Here is a 23,335-nt window from a genome sequence, read left to right as displayed (position 1 = left end):
TAGCAATAGAACACGGCACATCCCAGCTGAGCAGCACCGAGGGAACACCCAAATCTGCCGGGGGCGGTGGGGGTCTCGGCCGCCCCCCCAGCCCCGGGGCCACCCCGAGCAGCGGCGGGGGGTGCGGGACGCGGAGCTGCCGGGGGAGCCGCGCCCGGACCGCGCTCGGCCGAGCTTTCCGTGCACGGGCAAAGATCCTCTGCTAGCGAGTATTCTTTGAATTTGTACGTTTTAAATCTTTCCCGGAGGGGCGGTGGAGCGCGGAGCCCCCGGCCCGCCGGGCGGGAGCGAGTTTTCCCGGGGAGCGTCACCCGGAGCCGCAGGCGCGGAGGGGCCAGTCTGTGCCGCGACTTGCAGCGCTTGGAGCGGGGGGGGGGAACCCCGGCCGCCCCCGCCCCGCCCCGCCTGGCGGATCCCGGGCCGAGCCCCCGGCGCTGCCCGCCCGCCCCGTCGGGAGGCAGGAAGGCGGGAGGGTGGGAGAATGGGGGCGGGTGGGGGGTCGCTGCTATTTTCAGCCCATCTTGAGCCTAAAAATAAAAGTCTCCAGAAAAGGCAGGCGGGAAGGGAAAAGGGGCTGGGAGGGGGGGGCTACTCTGCCCACGCCGCTTCACCGACGGGGCGCCCCCCCCGCCCCGCCCCAGCTCAGCCCCGGCCCCGTCGGGGAACGGTTCTGCTCCCTCGTGGGGCCCTTTTGTGCCGGGAGGAGCCCACCCCCCCAGCCCCCTTCCCCGAAGGCTTCCGCGGGGCTGCACATGAAGGGCTTAAAACAATGCCGGGGACAATGCCCCCCCCGGGGCTCCCCCCTCCATCCCCAATCCCCTGGCGCCAGGGGACCTCCCGGTCCCTTTGATGCCGAAGTTTTTTACACCCAGAAAAATCCCATTGAGGCACCGGGGGAAAGGGGTGGGGGAGGGGCGCGGTGGGGGAGGGGCGCGGTGGGGGCGGGGGGCTGCAGCAGATGGGAAAGTGGCTCCGACGGGACGGGGCTGGGTGGAGGAGGGCGGGTTGGGGGGGAAGGGTGGTACACGGACACCCACGCGGGACGGGGCGCGGATGCGCTCCCCGCTCGGGAGGGGGGTGTGCGTGGAGGTAAATACCGTAGTATTTAAATTAAAATAAATAAATAAGTGGCGGCCGCCCCCTCCCCCCCCCCGGCCCCTCCCCCCGGGGGCCGGGCCCTCCCGCATCACCACGTGGCTTCCTCCAGCAAACATTTTCACTCATTTTCCAGGTCGGTTTTATTTAGAGGCGGTGCCCCGGCTGCCGAGAGGCGTCCGGTGACACTCCAGTGCCGCTCCGCGACTTGGGGGCCCCCGCCGCCGGCGCCACCGCCCTGCCCGCCGCCGCCACCCGCCGGAGCCGCCCCCTCCCCGAGGAGCGCCCCCCACCTCCCCCCCGCCTCCTGCTCTGCGGCCGCCGCCCCCCTCCCCAACGGAAAAAAAAAGGATCCACCGAAAATAGGAAAAAAACAACGAAAAAGAGGGGGTTAAAAAAAACAACAAGCCACCGAGCCCCCCCGTCGCCAGCCCCGGCCCGGCTGTGGGGCGGCTGAGCGCGGCCGGAGCCCGACGGCGCGGGCGCACGGTGGAGCCCCCCCGGGAGCCGCGCTCCGGCCCCGCCGCCCCCCGCCCGCCGCCCCCCGCCACCGCCACCATGAACAAGCTTTACATCGGGAACCTAAACGAGAACGTGACTCCGGCCGACTTGGAGAAAGTCTTCACCGAGCACCAGATCTCCGTGAGCGGCCCCTTCCTGGTCAAGTCGGGCTATGCCTTTGTGGACTGCCCCGACGAGCAGTGGGCCATGAAAGCCATCGAAACTTTTTCGGGTAAGCGGCGTTATCTGCCTTCCCTCCCGCCCGCTGCCTCCTCTCCCCCTCCCGGGACCCCCGCCTGGGCTCACGGCCCCCCCACCCCTCCCCAGACACGGGGTGTCCCCCGCTCCCTTGCGCCCCGTCGGGGTTTGCAGCAGCGCTGGGGCGGGACCCCCCATCTCCCCATTTCCCTCCCCAGCGCTACCCCAAAAATAACCCGGGAGGATGGGGGGCAAAAGCGGGACCCCCCGCAACCCCCCAGGCCGCCCTCGCTGGGCTCGGCGCGGGGGTCCCGTCGCGGCCCGGGGCGGGGGGGGGTGGGCTGGGACTTTGGCCATTTTGATTTGAAACTGGGTTTCCTGGGGCATGTGATGTGTGGAGTAGCGCGAAGGTCGCCATGCTGCTCGCAGGGAGAGAAAAAGCTCCCCGGGAAGCCGAGAATTTTTAGAAGATTTGAATTTTTTTAAATTATTTTTTCACCCTTCCTCTGAAACTGGATCCCCCCGCCCCCACCGGGCTCTGCCCCCCTTCCCCCCCAAAAAAAATAATATATATATATATATAAATCATCATCATAACCCAGCAGCAAAGAAACCCACTCCATTTTCAAAGAGAAATCCATTTCTGCCATGGAGTTACAATTTGTGAGCCTTTTAATGGGAGGGGGTAAGGAAGCTGCCCGAAGGACTTGGTGCGGGCATTAAACTGGGCGAATTAGATAAAGGCGAAGAATTGGTCCCCAAATATTATTCCTCATTTTCTTGCGCTCAAAGCAGGATGAACTAAGGAATTAAATATTCCTGAGGAACGTTGTCCAAACAGCGAACTCACCACTCCCACCGCTGCCCATTTGAAGCCAGCCTTACATTGAATAAAATGCACTTGTAAAGGGATCGGAAAATGTATTCGTGCATAGTTCGTCGTAATTTGAATTAAATTGCGAGGTTTCACGTGATAGTGTGTTATCCAAAGCTTTCTGACCACTCCACCCAGATTTTAAAAAACAGACCCATTTTGTTTTTAGGCAAAGTGGAGCTTCATGGAAAACAGCTAGAGATTGAACATTCAGTACCTAAAAAGCAAAGGTAATACGGTGTTTTAATTTATTTATTGGATTATTTTTACATTTCTATTGGGGGGAAAAAATCGTGTAAGATAAAGGAGGCAAAAAAACCCACCAAACGCGAATGTGTGCGTGTGAAATTAGAGATATTGGTGATTTGGCTTCAGATATGTCCCCAGCGAGGTGAGAGGCGGTTTGGAGGATCAAGGTTTAATTTCTTTTGTTTTAAAAAAAAGAAAAGAAAACTTCATCTGTGAGCAAGTTTATTAAAAAGGGCAATGGTTGAGCTGTTACCCAGCGGCTCGCCCAAGCTGTTGGGTGGCTGAGGCGCTTTGGGTTGGGATTTTCAAACTTGTGGCACTGGAAGAATTTCCAAACCTCGCTTGGCTTCGCTGCTGTGAAATGGGCGAAATCTTTTGTTTTCCAGAAGAATTGTAACATAAATATATATATATAAACAATTTTTTTTAAAAAAATAAGTGAAATTTGCCAGGATTTGATGGTGAACACTTAAAGAAAATAATAACCCACCATGGGGCTGGTGGCTCCGTACCAGGGAGGGATTTAAAGCCCGGTGAACGTGGGCGCTGCCCTGGCTCCTGCCCACCCGCACCTTGGATTTTGGGGCAAGAACTGTGTTCTTTGGTGGTTTCAATCTACCTGCCCACGGCTTCTCCCGCCGCGCCGGCCTTGCCCAGCCCGGCCCTCTCCATCATCTCCATCTTCTTGGCCCTTTGTTGTTGCTGGCGCGCAGGACGCCGGAGCAGCCCCGGCCCCGCGGTCCCCGGCCCTGCTGGGGCTCAGCCAGGAAATAGCAAGAGTAGTTCATTTTGTATTTGCAGAGACCCCCCCCACTCCCCAAGGAGGGGCCGCTTGGGCTATGGGCGAGTTAGACCCCAGCCCAAATAGTCCACGTTGGATCGCGCAGCCCAAACCCGCGGCGGCCACGTGACGGGCGCTCGCTCCAGTGCCCGCGCTGGGAGGAGGCGACGCCAACTCTGCCCCCAAACCCCCCCCCGGCTCCCTCGTCCCTTTGAGCCACCCCCTTGGGAGCCCAGTTTTGGGGTCACTTGTCCTGGCTTGGTGGGGGTGCCAAACTTTGGCAGAGGGGGCTCCCCCAGCAGGAGCTGATCCCAAAGGCAAACCCTAAACTCATCAAGTAATTTTCTAGCCAAGATCTTTATTATTATTATTATTATTATTATTATTATTATTATTATTATTGTTTTAGGACCTGGTGGCAGGTGAGCGATGGAGCTCGTTACTTGCAGGGGTTTAATTATCAATGAGCAAAGGGTGGTGTTGGGAAGGCAATTACCCCACGAAGGGCAACATAATAACAAGCAAAAATACTCCCGTTTCTTTTTCGGTTTTATTTCCTTAGTGCTGCTGGATAATCGATGGGCTGGGGGAGCAGAGCCCCGGGAAAGGGGGGGGGACACCCCCGAGAACGCGGGGGTGACATTCGCTGCAAACGGGAACGTTTCTGTGGTGTGTGGAACGCGAAGGAACGCGGGGGGGGCGGGTTGTGCTTCTGCCGGGTCCCCCCGGAACGGGCACGTCTCACGTTTTGCTGCTAAACCCCCACTTTAGGGGCTGGGGGGTTTAAATGAGCCCCCCCCCGGGGGCTGGTTTAAAGCGACAGGAACCGCGGTGGCCCCGGGGCGTGGGGGGGGGGGGGGCGGGTCCGGGGTCCTTCGGGTCCCCCCTCGGGACCGCGGTTACTTTGTCTCACTTTGGGGAAGGTGTTTGGTATTTCTGGCTCGGCAAAAGGCAACTTTGTGGCAGCTCCTGGTAAACTTGGCAGGTTGGTTGCCCCCCAAAAGCTTTTGGGGGGTAATTCGGTGGATTTTGCTTCCCCCCCAGCCTGGCTGAGGTGATGTGGGGGGTGCTCCCTCAAAAGCGACTTATTTTCTCTCTTCTTGTCTCCTTTTTGCTTGTTTTTAAGACTGGATTTTCCAGTTTAAAGGCACATGGCACAGGAAACGGTTAATTAAGTGTGAGCAGTGAGGACAGAATGGGATGGGGTTGGTGGGATCTAAACCAAACAAGCTCCCCCTCCCTCCCCCAAACCTGATATTAATTTTTCCTTCCCCGTTTAGAAATGTGGGAAAACAAGTCCTGAGCACCGTTTATAACGTTTTACAAACGACTTTTGGGTTGTGTTTTCTTCTCGTTTCTAGTACGAATAGGAACACTCAGGAAAACTGATTTGGGTGGTTTAGAAATGGATGTTGTGTGTTGTAAATAAGCCTTTCCTGGTGGTTTGTTTCCTCCTTCAGAATCTCTCCTGTCCCTCAACTCATCACAGAAATGGATTAGAAAAGTAGTGAGTGTGTTAATATGGCAGAGGAAAGAGCGATGGGTGCGTGTGTAGCTGCTGCACCCGAATACTCAGCAAAGATAAACTGATTTAGAGTTGTTTAATTACAGTGATTCTTCAAATAACCCTTAAAGCTGCAAATTATGTTAATGATCTCGGGGAACCATTTTAACAAAGTACTTTAGAAGTATCGGGCTGTGAAGAAAAGTCACTGCTGTCGTTTCATTAAAAAGAACCCGGGTTTTAAAGTTTGTTTAGATGTGTTTAAAGGATCTTGATGCTTGGGAGTTATTTTTTTCTTTAACTTTACTGGTAGAAAAACTTGGGGAAACTTAAGAGGATTTTAAAAACAAATGATCGCCTACTTTATTCTTCGGGAGGTTAAAGAAAGGAAAAAGAAATCAGTTTTCCTGCTGCAGATGAAGGGTCGGTGGGGGCTGGAGCTGCAGAAACCGCTGGGGTTGAAAGAATGAGTGAATGAGGGGAGGAGGGGGCAGGGGAAAAACGTGAATCCATCGCAGACATTCCAGATCTGAGGAATGTGGAAGTGAGCGGAGCCGGGAGCTGGAGCGGGGCTGGGGGAGCCGAAACGGGGCTGGGGGAGCCGGGAGCCGGAGCGGGGCTGGGGGAGCCGAAACGGGGCTGGGGGAGCCGGGAGGAGCGGGGCTGAGGGAGCCGAAACGGGGCTAGGGGCGCTGGGGGAGCCGGGAGCGGAAACGGGGCTGGGGGAGCCGGGAGAAGCGGGGCTGGGGGAGCCGAAACGGGGCTGAGGGAGCCGAAACGGGGCTGGGGGAGCCGGGAGGAGCGGGGCTGGGGGAGCCAAAACGGGGCTGAGGGAGCCGAAACGGGGCTGGGGGAGCCGGGAGGAGCGGGGCTGGGGGAGCCAAAACGGGGCTGGGGGAGCCGAAACGGGGCTAGGAGAGCTGGGAGCGGGGCTGAGGGAGCCGAAACGGGGCTGGGGGAGCTGGGAGTGGAACGGGGCTGGGGGAGCCGGGAGCCGAAACGGGGCTGGAGGTGCCGAAACGGGGCTGGGGGTGCCGAAACGGGGCTGGGGGTGCCGAAACGGGGCTGGGGGAGTCAGGAGCCGGAGCGGGGCTGGGGGAGCCAGATCCAGAGAAATAAATGGGGCTGGGGGAGCCGGATCCATCCCAGGGGCTTCAGACCGAGCTGGGGGAGCCGAAACGGGGCTAGGAGAGCTGGGAGCGGGGCTGAAGGAGCCAAAACGGGGCTGGGGGAGCTGGGAGTGGAACGAGGCTGGGGGTGCCGAAACGGGGCTGGGGGAGCCGGGAGCCGGAACGGGGCTGGGGGAGCCGAATCGGGGCTGGGGGAGTCAGGAGCCGGAGCGGGGCTGGGGGAGCCAGATCCAGAGAAATAAATGGGGCTGGGGGAGCCGGATCCAGCCCAGGGGCTTCAGACCGAGCTCAGTCACTGGTTTGGGGTTTCGAGGGTCCGGGGGCTCCTGAGCAGAGCTGGGAGTTATCAAATGTTGTTAATGACACCAGGATTGTGTGTCGTGCATGAAAGTGGATGGAGAGATCTTAAAATTGGCGCTTGTTTGTAGTCTTTGTTTTCAAATCAATGTTTTCACACTGGAGAAGTGATCTCTTTGCGTGCGTGTAATCATGCAATTAATTGTTCGTAATGAAATATTGTAAAATTTTTGATAAGAGCGAGTGTGGTTTCTTTGTTTAATCGGCGTTAGTCTAAAAATGCTCCTTTCTGCCTCCTGATGTTTGAATTCTCTGAAAATTGGACTGAGGAAAGTTTACTAGTTCTTTTCCCTTAAAATAAAGACACTGTCTTGAATGCTGAGACAAAATACACTTTTAATCCAATCCTCAGATCCTCCTCTTTCCCTTCAAGCAGGTCTGGTTTACAAGTTCCAGCGTCATTAACAACAATTAGCGAACCCCCTGTTTGGAATGGGGGCAGGAGGAACAGGGGCTGAGCTGGGGGGGGGTTGGGGCTAATGGGCCATTTTGACCCCCAGAAAGGGGCAGAATCTGGGGTTGTTCTTTGCTTTGTTCTTGTGAGCTTGGAGCCTGTGACACCTCCGAGAGCTGCGGTTGTGTGGGAATTAATGCATTTCAACCATTTCCAGCTAGAAAAACTAGAAACTATTTGTCATTAGATCAGTCATGAATGATTTGTCAGTAAATTTCATCCATGAAGTTTAAAACTGAGATGATTTAATACATTTTAACATACCTGGAGGAAGGATATATTTGCCAATTTACAGCCTGAAGTGAGGGAAATGCCTTTATTTCTCCGGTCCATGTAGGAGCCATAACTGACCAATACATCCAAGAAATTGCAATTTAACCATAAACTTTGTAGCCTCCAATTTTGAACCTATAGAAGATGAAGCCCATGTAGATTGCCTTTTGTTAAGAGTTTGGTGATTTCTGGCTTCCAAAGAAAAGAATACATTGAATTCCAGCAATTGCTGGGACTCAACCTGCTCCTCCCATGGAATTTGTTTCTCTCTTTACTTTTTAGGTTAAAACCCAAGCAAACAGAGATATGGCTGAGGGAAGTTGGGGTTAAAGTACTTGCTTTGAAAACTGAGACCTTTCAGAATGAAAAATAAATAAATAAATACAAATTCGAAGCCCCCAGCGCTGTTAATATTTGCCAGAGCTCCCGAGGGGGGCGGGTTTGGGCTGCTTGGGGGGGCACCAGTTTGATGGGACAGGTTTGATGGGGGAACCGGGAGCCTAAAGCAAAGGCACAGGGGAGCCCCGGGGGTGCTGGTGTCTCCCCCTTCCCCAGAATTAAGGAGCAAACTGAAAAGCTGAGGAGCCCGAAACCTGAAGGTTGTAGGTTCCTTCTGAGAAAAAGCCTTTTGAAGAGGTCGCAGACCCTTTTCTATATGTTTAAAATCATGTTTCTTCACCAGAGAGGAGCTTTGTGCATCTTTCAGTTCTTATTGTGCCCAGTGCGAAGGGTGGAAATGAACCGGGAGGGTCCTGCACTGGGTGCCTGGGGGGATAGAAAACACACTTGGCTCAGTCAAGGTTAAAATAATTAAGAAAACAAGTGGCATGGGAAGAAAATGCGTGAGGGACGGGGCTGGTGTCCCACGTCATCCCGTGTGCGCTGGGGATGGGTTTGTGGAATAATCCGCTCACCAGGAAGGTTGTTCTTCACCTATTTCTGATGGAATGAGGAGCGCGGAGCCCTGGGGTGTGTGGCCACCCCAGCGATGAGTTTGTCCTGCTGCTCCTTACCAAACGAACCCCGCGGGGAATCCAGCTCCAGAATCTTTGCTGAGCTTTACCTGAAAATGGCGAGTTTCTCCTGGAGGTCGTGGAGCTGGGGGGTCATGGGGGTCTCGCTGGAGGGTTTTCCTTCTTTCAGCAAGAGGTGTCTGTGGGTCTGTCCGTCTGTCCTTGTACGTGTCCTGCGGCACCAGGAGATGTTCTGCCCAGATGTGTGTCCCTGTGGAGGGGAGGGGATGGGGACATTGGGGTTGCTGGGGGGACCTCGGGAGGTGTGTCCCTGTGGAGGGGACGGGCTGGGGACATTGGGGTTGCTGGGGGGACCTTGGTAGGTGTGTCCCTGTGGAGGGGACAGGCTGGGGACGTTGGGGTTGCTGGGGGGACCTTGGGAAGTGTGTCTCTGTGGAGGGGATGAGCTGGGGACATTGGGGTTGCTGGGATGACCTTGGGAGGTGTGTCCCTGTGGAGGGGACGGGCTGGGGACATTGGGGTTGCTGGGTGGACCTCGGGTGTTATCTGGACAGTGGGAGGTTTTACAGCACCCGAGCAGCGCTGCCCTGCGGAGCTGTGGGAAAGTTAATGGGAAGCGTTGGTTTGAGCTGATTTTCTCAAAACCAGGGTGTGTTTTCTGCTTCTGGTGGAATAACCTGCAGAAGAGAAGCGGAAACCAGTTCCCCACTGGTTTGTGTCCATTGCCTGCTCATGAAGATGCTCAAGCGGTCTTCATGGGTTTAAGTATATAGATTGAAACGAAACACTTGTGCTTCAATTGAAAGCTGCCAGGTTTTCTCGTCTGGACAGAGTTAGGGATGGTCGGGGCTTTGGGGAGGGGGCCGGTGAGGATTGGGGTCCTGCAGCCCTTCCCGCGGGGGACGCTGCCCGACCTCATCCCCTTCCCTGGGCTCTGCCTTCGTTTTAGGAGCATCTGAAGTGAAACCGGATGCTTTTGGGTGTTGCTGCAGCTCTGGGGTGCCAGTGCCTGCTTGGGGGGGATGCTTTGGGGTGCCTGGGCGGTCGGGAGGTGCTTTTGGGAAAACGGTGACTTGAGTGGAGCTGCTGTTACAGCCCCTGCATGGAGCGTCCCCAAGGAGGGTCATAAAACCAGAGAGCGGGGGGACGGTGTCTGGAGGTCCTGGCGAGGGGACATTGCTGGGGACAAGGGGATGGGATGGGAGCAGGAGTGAGGGCGAGAGCATCCCCGTCCGCTCCCGGTGCGAAAGAGCAGGAGAGTGCAGCCTTCCCTTCAGGAAAAGAATTAAAAAAAAGAGGAAAATAAACAAAAGCCGTGTCCGTCCGTCTCGGAGGAGCCCTCGTGATCCGTCAGGAAATGGGTCATTTATTTTATTGTGACTGACACTTGGGAGCCCTGACATGGTCAGAGCTGAAATTTCACACTTTGCTGGCTACTGTAATTGTCTGGTTGGTGTGGAGCAAACCCGTTTGAGGAAATAAAACCCTAATCCATGGGCATCCCTGGCAGAACGCGGTCTGAGTTTTATTTTGAGGAGAAGCCGGCAGGTCGGGTCTGGTGGCGCTGAACACGGCGAGTCCGTGGGAGCTGGCCAAGTTCCACCCGCGCCACGAGACGCAGATCCCGCACGGTCTGGGGATATCGCCGTGTGTAAACAGCACTCGGGTTTACAGGGAGAGCGGCTTGCGCTAAAAGGAGAATGTTTTGACTCCAACGAAGGTCTCGCTGTAGTTTCCGTTCTTACCGAGTTACAAGGGGAGATCCTTGGGGAGCAGCCTCCCCGACCGGAGTGTAAAAGAAAAGAGACAGGGGAATTGTGATCTAGAGCCAAATACAAGGGAAGAGAACCAAAAAATAAGGCTTTCAGGGCCAGATTTTCACCCACAATTGGAGCCACGTTTTTCCAACTTGCATTTAAGCGTCTAAATAAAAGCTCTGTTTTCAGAAGTGATTAGTGCCCGATGTGCTGAGCGCTCTTGAAAAATCTGACTTTTGGAATTCCTTTCTTCTTTCTGGAGATTTGGATCCGCCAGCTGACACCGGGGGGGTTTCAGCCCCCTGGGTCCTCCCCCTTCGCCCCCGATGCCGCAGACGCAGCTGCTGCCCTGAAGCCCCAGGAGGGGCTGGATGCTGAGGGCACAGGCTGGCAGGTCCCAAAATGTTACTTGTACCCCTGTATCTTTGCCCTTAGCTACATGGAGAAACGTCGTGATTAGTGCTTGTGGCGAAAGGCGTGTGTGAGTGTTTGGGAGTTTTGGGGGTGCACGTGGCTGAGGATGGAGCTGTGGGAGCGATGCCCGAGATGCTCCATCCTCCTGCTCCACGTTCCCTCTGGCATTTCTCACCCATGAAGCTCTGGCTTTGTGTAAACTCGAGCTCTCCAAAGCTGGGGGTTCAGACCTTCTGGTTGTGTCGTGTGTGGAGAACAACCTGCGGTTAAACGATGGTTGAGTTAAGCGAGGCTGTCAGTCTCAGCCAAATGGTTCCTTGGTTAATCACGTCCAACCAGACTTGGGGGGTAGTGTTGTGTGTGTACACCGAGTGTATCTGTTTTCTTTGCTACGAAGACACTCCCGTGTGTTTTGTAAACTCCTGTGGTTCCAGCCTGCAGCATAAAGGTATTTACAAGCAAATTGCTCAAATGAGCAAAGCCGAAGGGCAAAGAGGGGGTCTCCTTGGGATGGAGAGCTGCTGGAGCCTTGATGGGGCTGTTTGTTGGGGTGTCATGTCTTGAAAAGCCAAGAACCTGGTGTAAATGTTCTGCTTTTGGGCTGGGATTCCCAAAGCTCCCAAGGAAGCGCTTTGCACAGGGAACCCGTCCTTTTGAAGTTACCGGGGCTTCGGTGGTAAAATGAGGCATGTGCTGAACTGGAGCCTAAACACACAACTTTCTATGTAGTCATTGTTTAGTGTTCGGTTACAGCTGAACTAATAACGCAACACATTTCTCTGACATCTGCAGCCTCTTCTTGCTTATGGCAAAGATGCGAAGTGGCTGAGGCTTTTAGATGGGATACGTGTTGCGGGGAGAGAATATTTGTGACTGTAGAAGCATGAATGAAGCGCTCGCCCCGCTGAGCCGTTCCCTGCCCCGCGATGCTGCTCTGGCCCTGCCTGGAATGTTTGCACAGCGCAGATTTTATCTTTAATTTCCCCAAATACCTGCTCGTGCAGCTTTGGAAGCTCCATTCTGACACCGTTTATGCCGGTAAAACTTGGTGGTGTGAGTGTTGGTGGGAGACAGGAGAGAGGACACGAGCCCCAGTGGGTGAAGGAAGATGCTCTGAAGTGTGCAGAATGCACCGAAATGCAGAATGTGCTTTTATTTAATGTGTGCTTTTATTTGGGTTTTTCTATCAGTGTCAGGGGTGGAGGGACAGAAGGTGCCAGCAGAACTTCTGCCACCCCCACATGTACTGATCAGCAAGAAAATTTGCCTCTAAACGTCACATTTGTTGATGTATTCATAGTCCCGGTGCTGCCGGTGTGAGCTCCTGGCTCAGGTTTGGTTAAGCTTGGTCAGAGATTTGGGGCTGGGAACCCACCAGGTTTAGCTGGGCTTGGCTTTGGGATGTGTTCAGAGCATCAGAAAGAGCCTTTCAACGCATGGCAAGCCGCCAGCAAATTCGAATGGCAAGATAATGCAAAATGGATGCATTGTCTAAAACTCATCCATCTTTCCTCTCTATTACTTACTGTTAAACTTGTCCTGTCCGCAGATCCTTGATGTATCGATTTGGCCAAGGACGGACGGCACAAGTCTGGGGTGATTGGAGTCTTACTCTGGGCACATTGAGAATAAGGGGTTTTGGACGTTCTTGGAGATTTTTTGCATCCTTTGAAGCCCTGTGGTGTTGACTCCTCTGAGGATGGTGCAGAAAGGTAGCGCAGCCATTTAATAGAGGAGGGAACTTAAACCAGAGCGTTTTTCCCCATTCCCTTCCTTCTGCACTCGAGGTTCTAAAACCAGGAGCAAGTTCTCCAAGGATCCCCATGGACACCTCTTCATTCCTGGCAGCTCCCTGAAAAGATCCCATCAATTATTAGGTGTGATCCTCCGTGTACAAAGCGATTCCGAAAAAAAGAGCTAATGGAGAGAAACCAATTAGACAGATTTATTAGCCTAAGATCAAATTCTGGTTGCCGAGATGATTGATGGGGATGATTAATCACATGGTGCTTGCTCGCCAGAGATAACGGCCAACCCAGGCGAGGGGGTCTGTGGGAGGGTTGTGCGTGGGGGACGCGTCCGTGTTTCTCTGTGTGTCTCCGCAATCCCATGGCCGGTTCACTCCTGCATCCCTCCAGCTGTGAGAGGCCAAACATCTGGCTTGGCCCGGTCCTGGGGGGTTCAATAGTGCTTGTTAACACCCCCTTGGCTTGGGGGGAACCAGGAGCCGTGGTAGCTTGGAGGGCAACGCAAAAGATGGGAAACCCCAAATCCTGGAGGCAGATCCCGGCCGGGCTGCGCTGGGTGTTTAGCAGGTGCCTCTTTTTGTGCTTTTATCACCTTGTCAATGGAGGGAATATAGGAATAATATTCCTGCTTCGCCGAGGTGCCGGCAAATGGAAAGCCTATCAATTTATAAGGGAAAAGCAAGTAATTTCAGCTACAACTTTTCTCTGAGTCCCCCTGGCAACGTTTGTGTCTTAGCAACCACATTTTCCTATTTAAAAATGTTTAAAACATTAAAAAACAACAACAACAACACATTAACCACAGGATTAAGTGCTTTCCTGAATCAAAGCCTAACTAGATAAATGAAATGCTGTTAATTGAATCAGGGATGCACTGTGTTTTCAGCCCCCAAATTTGCATAACATTTGCATTTGATTGAGAAGCCGTCATTAATGTTGTTCAGTTCTAGCAGGTCCCCCCATGTCTGGGGCTCTGGGGTCCCCTCGCCCCCAGGAGCTGCAGAGATGGTTTGGGAGGAGCTGCCGGGATGGGGTTGGGGTCAGCCCAGAGTTCTTTGCGCTGTCGCCGTGGGTCGCTGCCACCGGTCACCTCTGCTCTGGGAAACTCATGGTGGGGACGGGATGGGGAGGATTTACCGAGGGCATCGAGAGGTTTCCAGGGTGTCCCATCACCTCTCAGCGGAGCCACCAGGGCGGCCGGTTCTCCAGGGCTGGATCAGAGGATGCCACAATCCCGTTGTCACCAGCAGCACCGCCGGTGCGGAGCAGGAGTGCGATGCCGGGGTCTATCCCCAGGATTTGTGGTCCCTCTCCCTTCCCGGCCCTGCAGCCACTCGCGCTCCTCTTGCCACCCCCATTTAAAACAAACAAACAGAAAAGCCAGCAGCACATGGCAGAAACCACCCACATTTGCAAGTCAACGTATTTTAGCAGGTGGATCAGTCGCTGCGGCTCAACCCCGAGGATCTCGGAGGCTCCTGCCTCTGGAATGAGCCCAGCAGCATCCCCAAGAGCTGCTGCCGTGTGCCCCGGGATGGTGATGCTGGGGCTGCTCTGTGGCTCCATCACCCCAGGGACACGGGCACGGGAGGGACCAGCTCCTGCCTTTGGCACATCCTCAATGAGAAGCCGGGGAATTGCACCTCTCGGGGTTATTTATTTGGAGTGGAGCTGTGCTGGGAGCAGAGACGGGTACGGGCAGGACTGGGCTGTCGCGTGGGGTGATGTTCCACGGCGGGGATTTAAATACAGCCGGACCTGCTGCTGGCGAAGCCAAGAGCGGGTTTATTTATTCATGACTTCCTCTGTAATTCCAGCTGCAGTCGAGCGCTCGGGTGGAGTGGGGGGTTCCCACCCAGCATGGGCAGCTCCACGTGATCCCAACCCCCAGGATGCTGAGGGACATGGCCCCAATTCTGCCCCCTGGACAATGGAGGCACCCACGGGCCAGGGGCTGCGTATTTGGGGTGCCGGCTCAGCCCGGGGTGCATGAGATCCTGCTCAGCCCCTTGGGCTGGGAAAGCCCCGTCTCCCCCTCCTCATGGGGATTAATATGTCAGTGATGGAGACCGTTAGGAGCAGCAAATAATCCCAGTGGTGTGGTCGCAGGGGGAGGAATTACCGGTTAATTAACATATTAATGAGGGCCTGGTGCCCCGTGAGGTGCGGAGCAGCCCTTGGCCGTGCCCGGCGTGGTGATGCTCTGCCCGGGTGGGCGCTCCAGCCGCCTCCGCAAAGGACACCCAGTGCTTTTTTTCTTTATATTTTCATTTTTAGGGAGAGAAAATGAGATGCCACCGACAGAATGACGGTGCGAGGACATAAATGGCTCTTTTCTCTCCATAGCGCGTTGGATGCCGGTCACGTCTGTGCGCAACACATGCTCTGCCCGTGCAGATGCTTGTCGCGATCTGGAGAAGTTTCCGTGGCGGGGGCGGGCGGGGGGACCGCGGGGTTTCCTCTGTCACTTCCAATCCTTTCGACCCTCCCTGGGCTCTGACATTCTCCGCATTCTGAAGTTCTTAATCTCTCTCCCATTCGTTTTGGGATGTGGATCAGCATGGAAACGCGAGATCTGGTTTCAGAGCGTTTCCCGCAGCCCCCGCCACACGCTGGGATTTTAAGGGTTAGTTTGGTTTCTTTCTCCTCATCGACCTGGTTTGTGTCTATGGCAGGGACAAAATGTGGCGGTTTGGAGCCTTCCTGGTGGTGGAGAGGGCGGGGGTGCTGAAAATCATCTATTTTATGCTTCATTCTGATTTTCAGAGGGGAGAGCTGCTCCCTCCCTCCAGCCTTTGGAAACCCTTGGTGACCCTGGGGAGCACCAGCCCTGGTTCTGTTTGAAAGCAGCTGACCCAGCCGGGCTCTCTGGGGGTTTTTGGGGTGTGTTGGTACCCGGATTGAGGGGGGGATGCTGGACCCGGCAGGATGGGGGTGTGGAGGATCCATCCTCACCTGGGTGGCGAAATCCCACCCATGGCTTTGGGCCATTCGTACCCAGAGGATTTCTTCCCCTTGACAAATGAGCTGAGCCGCCTTCTGAAGTTTTGCAATTAGGAGATAAGGATCTGGAATCTCATTTTCTTTCTGTTTTGGGATTATTTCATGTGTTCATGAACAGTCTGGATGTGAAGCCCGGGTCTGCGACGAGCTGCTCTGAGGGTATTTACCCCACGTAGCGCTGCCGTGGTCCTGGCGTTTATCTTCTGGGCACCTTAAAATTCCATGGGTTTGGTTATTTCCGAAAACAGGCTGCCGGGGGGGACTACCCGTATTGGGGGGTGGCACTATTTGCACCCACAGAGCTGCATTCCCCAAATGTCGTTGCCTTTGGGTGGGGGGTCTGGCAGCACTTGGGGTGCCAGCCGCTGGTTGGGGGGTGTTGGCAGCGGGTCGGGGGGCTGCACAGCGGTGCCGGAGCCGCCGGCCGAGCCCCGGCTGCTCTCAGCTGTCTGCAGCAGCTGCCGGCGAGGGGGGGGCAGCACCCCCGGGGTAAATTTGGCATGGGAGCTAAAAAAAGAGTTTCTATTTTGGGAAAAGGGAGGTTGGGAAGAGCCAGGAGCGCAAGGGTGGGGGCACTGGGAGCACGGCGGGTGGTGGAATGGGGGCTCCCCGGTGGAAATACTGCTGGTTTTGGGTCCCACCGGTGACATTCCAGGGTCGCCCCCACGTGCAAGCAGAGTGGGAGGGCAGGTTACAGCAATGCAGGGCTCCTTTTTGGCTTTCTAATCCCGCTATTAAACCTGGCCAAAGCCTTTCCAGCCGTGCCCACCTCTGGGCTGCAGCCAGTGCCAAAGGGTCGGGGGTTTGGCATTGTGTTCTTGGTACATCCAGCACTGATGGAATTAGCCAAAAGCCATCAGAAACCCGGGTAGCATGTGGAAATGCAAAATGCGGTCAGATACAAACAACGTGCAATGGTTTGGTGTGAAACGGCCACATTTTGGACAGCAAAGCTGCTTTTTAAATCGCTCTTCATTTCTTTCAGGAGCCGGAAAATTCAAATCCGAAACATCCCGCCTCAGCTGCGATGGGAGGTAAGAGGAGCAAGTGGAGAACTGGAGACTGGGTTTAAGGGCTTATTCCCCCACTAGGTTTCTGTACTTGGGATTAAAGTTCATTCATCCTTTTCTTTCTTATTAACTGGGTCTAATTATACCAGCTCCTTGCGTCCATGTGGTTTATTCCTCTCCCACTGCAGGAGTAAATTCAACTGGCAGAAGCAACGTAAGCTACACCAACAAAAATCCCCATTAATACCAATTTATAGTGATTTATCCATTGTGTGAGGGACAGAATGGATCCTTTCTTCCTGCCGCTGCCAGGACATTCCCGACTCTTCCCATCCCTGAGGCCCCTTGGCCTGGCCAGGCGGGAGCTTCCTTCGCCTAATTGCTTGTGAAACCTTAATGACGAGGAAGCTGCCGTTATTGATTGATTTTATTTCCCTGCTCTGTCCTGATGGTCTCAGTGTAAAGTGGTTTTACTTTTTCCCTCCGTTTCCCAGGTTCTGGATGGTTTGCTAGCCCAGTATGGCACCGTGGAGAACTGTGAGCAAGGTAGGACGACAAAAGAAGCCACGTTTCAGATATTTTCTGCCCCAGCTGTTTGGAGGGGGGAGGAGGAGGACGGACACGCGGTTTCCCTTTGTCAGCACAAGCCGCAGCTACAGATGTCAGGAGGTCTCAGCCTGGTTGCTGGGGCTTTTTCTTATTGTTCCCCATTGCTACAAAGCGAGTCCCGCGGTGGCTTTGGGGAGCACGGGGGTGTCCTGCAGTATGGGGGGCTGGTGTTGTCCCCGTGGCACCACCAGCATCCCCAGGGGACGTGCGGGGACTCTGTGCTGTTTTGTGGGGTCTCAACCCGAGGTGTTTGCGCTGCCTTTTGACTTTTTGGCCGTTTTTCTCGCAGTGAACACGGACAGCGAGACGGCCGTTGTCAACGTCACCTACGCCAACCGGGAGCAGACCAGGCAGTAAGTCCCCATGGTGTCCCCAGACTGTCCCCGCACTGCCGCACTAGCCCCTTGCCCCAGCAGAAAACAGGATTTCCAGTGCTGGGTCTCAAATCATGCATGTGCTTCATCGAGCGTCTTTGCTCCCTTTGCATCTCACAGGGATGGGGCTGCTGGCACGGGAATTCCCTGTTCCACCAATTTTAGAGTTTTTTGGGTGTTTTTTCCCAAGAGTCGAGTCACTGCCCGCTTTCTGGAGAGCTGCAGTCTGTGCTGTCTCCGCAGAAAGCCGGGGCGGTTTGCCGGGGCTGCGGAGCCGTGGCCGAAGCCTCGTGTTGCTCTTGCTGCCGGCCCCATCTACCGACAGCTCCGGCTCCTGCAGCCCCGAGCTCCTGCTGGAGCAGGATGGAAACGCCGGCCAAAAATCACCAGGCAAAGGGGACACGGGAACCTCTCCCAGCACAGTCCTGTCCTGCACCCAGGGCTCCCGTCCCTGCTTGGAAACGTTCCCCTGAAGCCCCTTTGGCTCACCCAGGCTGGATGGGAGGTCCCACCAGGTCCCTGCAGCATCTGATGTCTCCCCGACTCCCAGTGCTTCTTCACCGGGTGTTACACCAGGGAGGGCTTGGCCCGTTTTGGGTCGAGCTGATGCTGATTCCACTTGGTGTGGGACCCCCTGCCAACCCCTTGTCCCCTTCCAGAGCCATCATGAAGCTGAATGGGCACCAGCTGGAGAACCACGCGCTGAAGGTCTCCTACATCCCCGACGAGCAGTCGGCGCAGGGGCCGGAGAACGGGCGGCGGGGCGGGTTCGGGGCGCGGGGCGCACCCCGACAGGGCTCCCCCATCACCGCGGGAGCTCCGGCCAAGCAGCAGCCCGTGGACATCCCCCTCCGCCTCCTGGTGCCCACCCAGTACGTGGGGGCCATCATTGGCAAGGAAGGGGCCACCATCAGGAACATCACCAAGCAGACGCAGTCCAAGTGAGTCCTTTGTCTCGTGGTCACTGAGCTGAGGGCTCTGCAGTGATAGATGAGGCTGGATGGATTATTTGGGGGGGAACGGGCTGTCTGAGGCCCCAGCCTGGCTTTCTGGGCTGTGCTTCTCCCATGTCTCTTTTGTTGGGACAGGACCCGGGTGGGTGCATGGGGGTGTCACTGCTCCAGCCGGACCCATTTAGCATGAGCTCATTGAGCCCATAGCTGCTGTATCCATGTCAAGTATTGAGCCCAGAATTAACTGTTCTCGCCTTCCCTGGGTACATATAACCTCAGAGCCGGGTGGGCTGCGGGGACATGGAGGGAGTGGAGCAGCTGCGGAGTCCCCAACAACCGCAGTACCCGTCCTGTCCCTGCAGGATCGATGTGCACCGGAAAGAAAACGCGGGAGCTGCCGAAAAAGCCATCAGCATCCACTCCACCCCCGAGGGCTGCTCCGCCGCCTGCAAGATGATTCTGGAGATCATGCAGAAGGAGGCGAAGGACACCAAGACGTAAGGTTCCCCCCGTGTTTGTGTTGCTCCTCGCTGGGCTCCGGTCCCGTCCCAGCGCCGGGTGATGCTCCCACGTGTGCAGGAGCTTTGCTGTGGGGACCAGGGGACTCGGGGCAGGGGAACCTGAGCTTCCCCTGTCCCTCTGTACCAAACCCTCCCTTTCTTGGCTGAAATAATCCTTCATGGGTTTTTTTTTTCACCCATTCTCCTCTCCAGAGCTGATGAAGTGCCTCTGAAAATCTTGGCCCATAACAACTTTGTGGGGCGCCTGATCGGCAAAGAAGGGCGGAACTTGAAGAAAGTGGAGCAGGACACGGAGACAAAAATCACCATCTCATCGTAAGGCTGCTCGCTGCCTTTGGGGACACCAGGGCTGACCTTCCTCAGGCTGGGGCTGGGGGGAGGATGAGGAGGAGACGGGTGATGTGGTGAGAGGGGCAGGGATGCTGCCCATCTGCGGGAAGGCACCTGTGGGCTGGGTGCTTTATTCTGCAAAGCTCTCTTGAAATATCTTGGCTTTATATTTTCTGTGTGTCCCCCCTTCCCCGTCCCTTTGGCGTGTCCCCCCTCCCCGTCCCTTTGGCGTCCCCTCCCCGTCCCTTTGGCGTCCCCTCCCCATCCCTTTGGCGTGTCCCCCCCTCCCCGTCCGTTTGGCGTGTCCCCCCTCCCCGTCCCTTTGGCGTGTCCCCCCTCCCCGTCCCTTTGGCGTGTCCCCCCTCCCCGTCCCTTTGGCGTGTCCCCCCCACCCCATCCCTTTGGCGTCCCCTCCCCGTCCCTTTGGCATCCCCCCTCCCTATCATTTTGGTGTCCCCTCCCCAGCCCTTTGGCGTCCCCCCTCCAAGCCCTGCAGGACTCAGGACCGGCTGATTTGATGCCTGGGACTGGGGTTTTACTCTTAAATCCCGTTTTTTTGGGTGAAAGCAGAGGGCACATCCCAATTCAAACTGTGATGTCCCTACTCTGACTGGGGACATGGTGACAGTGACAGCCTGTTGCCTCGATGAGAAGGAGCAGAGGATTGCAGTGCTGACCTGTTTTTCCCCAGCCTGCAGGACCTGACCCTGTACAACCCCGAGCGGACCATCACGGTGAAGGGCTCCATCGAGAACTGCTGCCGCGCCGAGCAGGAGATCATGAAGAAAGTGCGGGAAGCCTATGAGAACGACGTGGCCGCCATGAGCGTGAGTGGGCTCCGGGCTGGCAGGGGCTCTCGGGGAGGGCGCCCCGATCAGATGAATGAGCTGTTCTCTGCTCTCGCCCTCAGCTGCAGTCTCACCTCATCCCTGGTCTGAACCTGGCAGCGGTCGGGCTCTTCCCGGCCTCATCCAGCGCGGTTCCCCCGCCACCGAGCAGCGTCTCCGGCGCCGCACCGTACAGCTCCTTCATGGTGGGTGAACAGCAGCCGCTCAGGGTGTCCCCTGCGCTGAGAATCATAGAATCAGACAATGGTTTGGGTTGGAGGGACCTTCAAGCTGCCCCAGTGCCATGAGCAGGGACATCGTCACCAGCTCAGGTTGCTCAGAGCCCCGTCCAGCCTGGCCTGGGGTGTCTCCAGGGATGGTTCATCTGGGTACCTGGGTCAGGCTCTCACCACCCTCAGGGCCAACAATTCCTTCCCAGCCCAGGGGGCAGGATCTGGGCTTTAAAGTATTGCATATGCACCACAGAATGTGCTTGACCCCCATGGAGTTGGTGCTGGCTCAGCCGCGCACCCCTGGGTGGGGAGTGGGTATCACCTTCGGGGGGCTTGGAGCTCCGTCCTCATGGTGACACTGAGCCCCGAATGGTGACACTGAGCCCCAAACGGTGACACTGTCCCCGCAGCCGCCGGAGCAGGAGACCGTGCACGTCTTCATCCCCGCGCAGGCGGTCGGTGCCATCATTGGCAAGAAGGGGCAGCACATCAAGCAGCTCTCCCGCTTTGCAAGTGCCTCCATCAAGGTAAGGTGGGACCCCCCCCGCCAGCCCACCCCTGAGCCGGGGCCTTTTTGGCTGGGAGAACCAGTTGAAAAGCCCAGATCGGGCTGGGGGCCCGATCCTGCGGCAGGGCAGGGAGCATGGCCACAGCCCCTATCTGTCTCTCCCTCCAGATTGCCCCCCCGGAGACGCCGGACTCCAAAGTGCGCATGGTCGTCATCACCGGCCCCCCCGAAGCTCAATTCAAGGTTCCTTCCACACTGCTGTCACTGTGGGGAGTTTGGGGTGTCCCTCTGTCACCCCCTGGAGCTGGGAGTGGGGAGTAGGGGAATGACCCCAATTTTGAGCTTGGCCTGTGGCTTGGTAAATCCAGCATCTCCCTGGGGCTGAGCTGGTTGGAAACCCCAAGAACTGGGGTTTCACGGGATGCTGTCCCCCCCGGGATGGTGGGGATATGCGGGGGTGGGACACCTCGGGTGGCCCCTGACCCCCTGCTCCCCCCGCAGGCGCAGGGTCGGATTTATGGGAAGCTGAAGGAGGAGAACTTCTTCGGGCCGAAGGAAGAAGTGAAGCTGGAGACACACATCCGTGTCCCCGCCTCGGCCGCCGGCCGCGTCATCGGCAAAGGCGGCAAAACCGTACGTGGAGCGATGCTGGGATAGGGACGGGAGCACCCGGGGGTGGAACATCCCGGGGGGGGTGTACCTGGGGACATCCCAGGGGTGGATTTCCCCGGGAACTGACTGGGATTCCCTGGGGAGACTCAGTGAGACGGTCCCTCCCCGTAGGTGAATGAGCTGCAGAACCTGACGGCGGCCGAGGTGGTGGTGCCGCGGGACCAGACCCCTGACGAGAACGAGCAGGTCATCGTCAAGATCATCGGGCACTTCTACGCCAGCCAGGTATGGCCCTGCAGCCCCCCCAGCACCCCGCGGTTCTCTGGTGGCTTGTATGGGGTTGTGTCCACTTGCGTGTGTCCTTCTGGGGATGTTCAGAGTTGAGAGAAGGGAATGGAGCTGGCGAGGGACTGGAGCACAAGTGTGATGGAGCGGCTGAGGGACCTGGGGGGTTCAGCTGGAGAACAGGAGCTGAGGGGAGACCTTCTGATCTCTGAACTGCCTGAAAGGAGCTTGGAGCCAGGGGGGGTCGGGCTCTGCTCCCCAGGAACAAGCGCCAGGAGCAGAGGAAACGGCCTCAAGTTGCGCCAGGGGAGGTTGAGGTTGGATTTAGGAACAATTTCTTCCCCAAAGGGCTGTGGGGCATTGGAACAGGCTGCCCAGGGCAGTGCTGGAGTCACCATCCCTGGAGGGCTGGACAGATGCGGTTCTCAGGACATGGGGCAGTGTCATGGTGGGGGAACAGTTGGACTCGATGAGCCTGAGGGTCTTTTCCAACCAAAGTGATTCTGTGATTCTATGCAAAGAATAGAATCCCTGTCCCCGGGGTCTCGCTGCCCCCAGGGTCCCCCCCAGCTCCCCTTTGTCCCTGTCCCCGCAGATGGCTCAGCGCAAGATCCGGGACATCCTGGCGCAGGTGAAGCAGCAGCACCAGAAGGGACAGAGCCAGACGCAAGCGCGGAGGAAATGAGAGCGGCTCCTGGGAGCGCCGAGCAGCCAAGGCCGGGCTTAAGAGTGGCTGGGAATCAGTTACCGTAGACAGACGATACTTTTTTCATTAACCGATCGAGATTAAAAGGCAGTTTGATTGGCTTCCCAGGTAGATGCTAGGGTAAAAAAGAAACAAAAAGAAATTGGGTCCTTTTTTAGGTCCACGTGCCAGGGCAGCTACTGAAATGGAGCGAGAGGTGCCGCTCGGGGCCCCTTTCAGGCACAGAATTTGCCCCGAATTTCAGTTGCCTTTGGGGTCCCATTGCAGCCCCAACCTCTCCGCAGCTGCTGGACGTTCCCGCAGCCACGTGTGGCCTTTGGAGCTTCTCATTTTGATTTATTTTTTTACCTATTTTATTTGTTTTTTTCCCCAAGACATGTTCCAGTGGATTCTTACCAACCCCTGTTGATAACAAGATCCAGTGCAGGGGGGAAAAATAGATAAAACCCCAGGACAGCACCTCTGTTTTCCAGGATGATTTTTTTCTCTTTTTGGTTGTTTGAATGTTTCTTTTCATTTTAGGTCAAAGAAATACTTTTTTTTTTAATGTTAAGCCTATGAAATGATGTGGGAAACAGGACAGGTGACTCTTTCTCAGTGATTTCTGCTGTGGAGGAGACGACCCATCCTAGAGATGAGGTGAAGTGTCTGGGGCAGGGACGAGCTGCTGCTTTTCCCTCGTCCTAACAGCAATAAACCAGCACCAAAAGCACCCAACAGAGAAGCAAAGAACCCCTTGCTTGGTAGGAAATACTGAATTAATCTGGTTAATAATTGGATTGTGGTAACTCCGTGCATGCAGAAGTGCCACAGAGCCCCCAAGGGCTCGGCCATGGGGAATTATAGGTTGTTTTTCAGAAGACACCCAGGGAGTATTTTTATTAACTCCCCTGGGGCAATTTGTGTCTTATTTCCCCTCTCCAAATCTCTTCTAGGTGGGGGGAAAAATTGTCTTGAAATTTGGCACATTTTTGCTAGTTTATAAACACTTTTTAAAAGGCAACCAAGCACCACCCTCCTTTCTGCGGTAAGAACAACTGTTCTCATGAGCCGAT

The 23,335-nt window shown here is 55.9% G+C and overlaps 1 protein-coding gene across 3 annotated transcripts; it reads left to right on the top strand.

Annotated features, from left to right (window-relative positions):
• Positions 1–1,161: 1,161 nt before the first annotated feature.
• IGF2BP1 (insulin like growth factor 2 mRNA binding protein 1) lies at positions 1,162–22,259 on the top strand (the record flags this gene model as incomplete). 3 transcript variants are annotated; one of them, XM_080360020.1, is made up of 15 exons in its annotated part: positions 1,162–1,828; positions 2,838–2,898; positions 16,298–16,346; positions 16,817–16,868; positions 17,221–17,284; positions 17,965–18,246; positions 18,621–18,755; positions 18,972–19,094; positions 19,801–19,936; positions 20,020–20,142; positions 20,580–20,696; positions 20,846–20,920; positions 21,179–21,310; positions 21,461–21,574; positions 22,170–22,259. In XM_080360020.1, the coding sequence occupies exons 1-15, from the start codon at positions 1,654–1,656 to the stop codon at positions 22,257–22,259; spliced, it is 1,728 nt and encodes a 575-aa protein (XP_080216146.1). In that variant the 5' UTR covers positions 1,162–1,653. The 3 variants fall into 3 exon arrangements, with proteins under 3 accessions (XP_080216146.1, XP_080216144.1, XP_080216145.1); XM_080360018.1 differs by having other exon boundaries at positions 20,020–20,166; positions 20,592–20,696; XM_080360019.1 differs by having other exon boundaries at positions 16,808–16,868.
• Positions 22,260–23,335: the final 1,076 nt, after the last annotated feature.

The sequence above is a fragment of the Nesoenas mayeri genome (genome assembly GCF_963082525.1).
Source record: "Nesoenas mayeri genome assembly, chromosome: 26".
In the NCBI taxonomy this organism is placed as follows: Eukaryota; Metazoa; Chordata; class Aves; order Columbiformes; family Columbidae; genus Nesoenas; species Nesoenas mayeri.
This window is presented reverse-complemented; position numbering and strand designations above follow the sequence as displayed.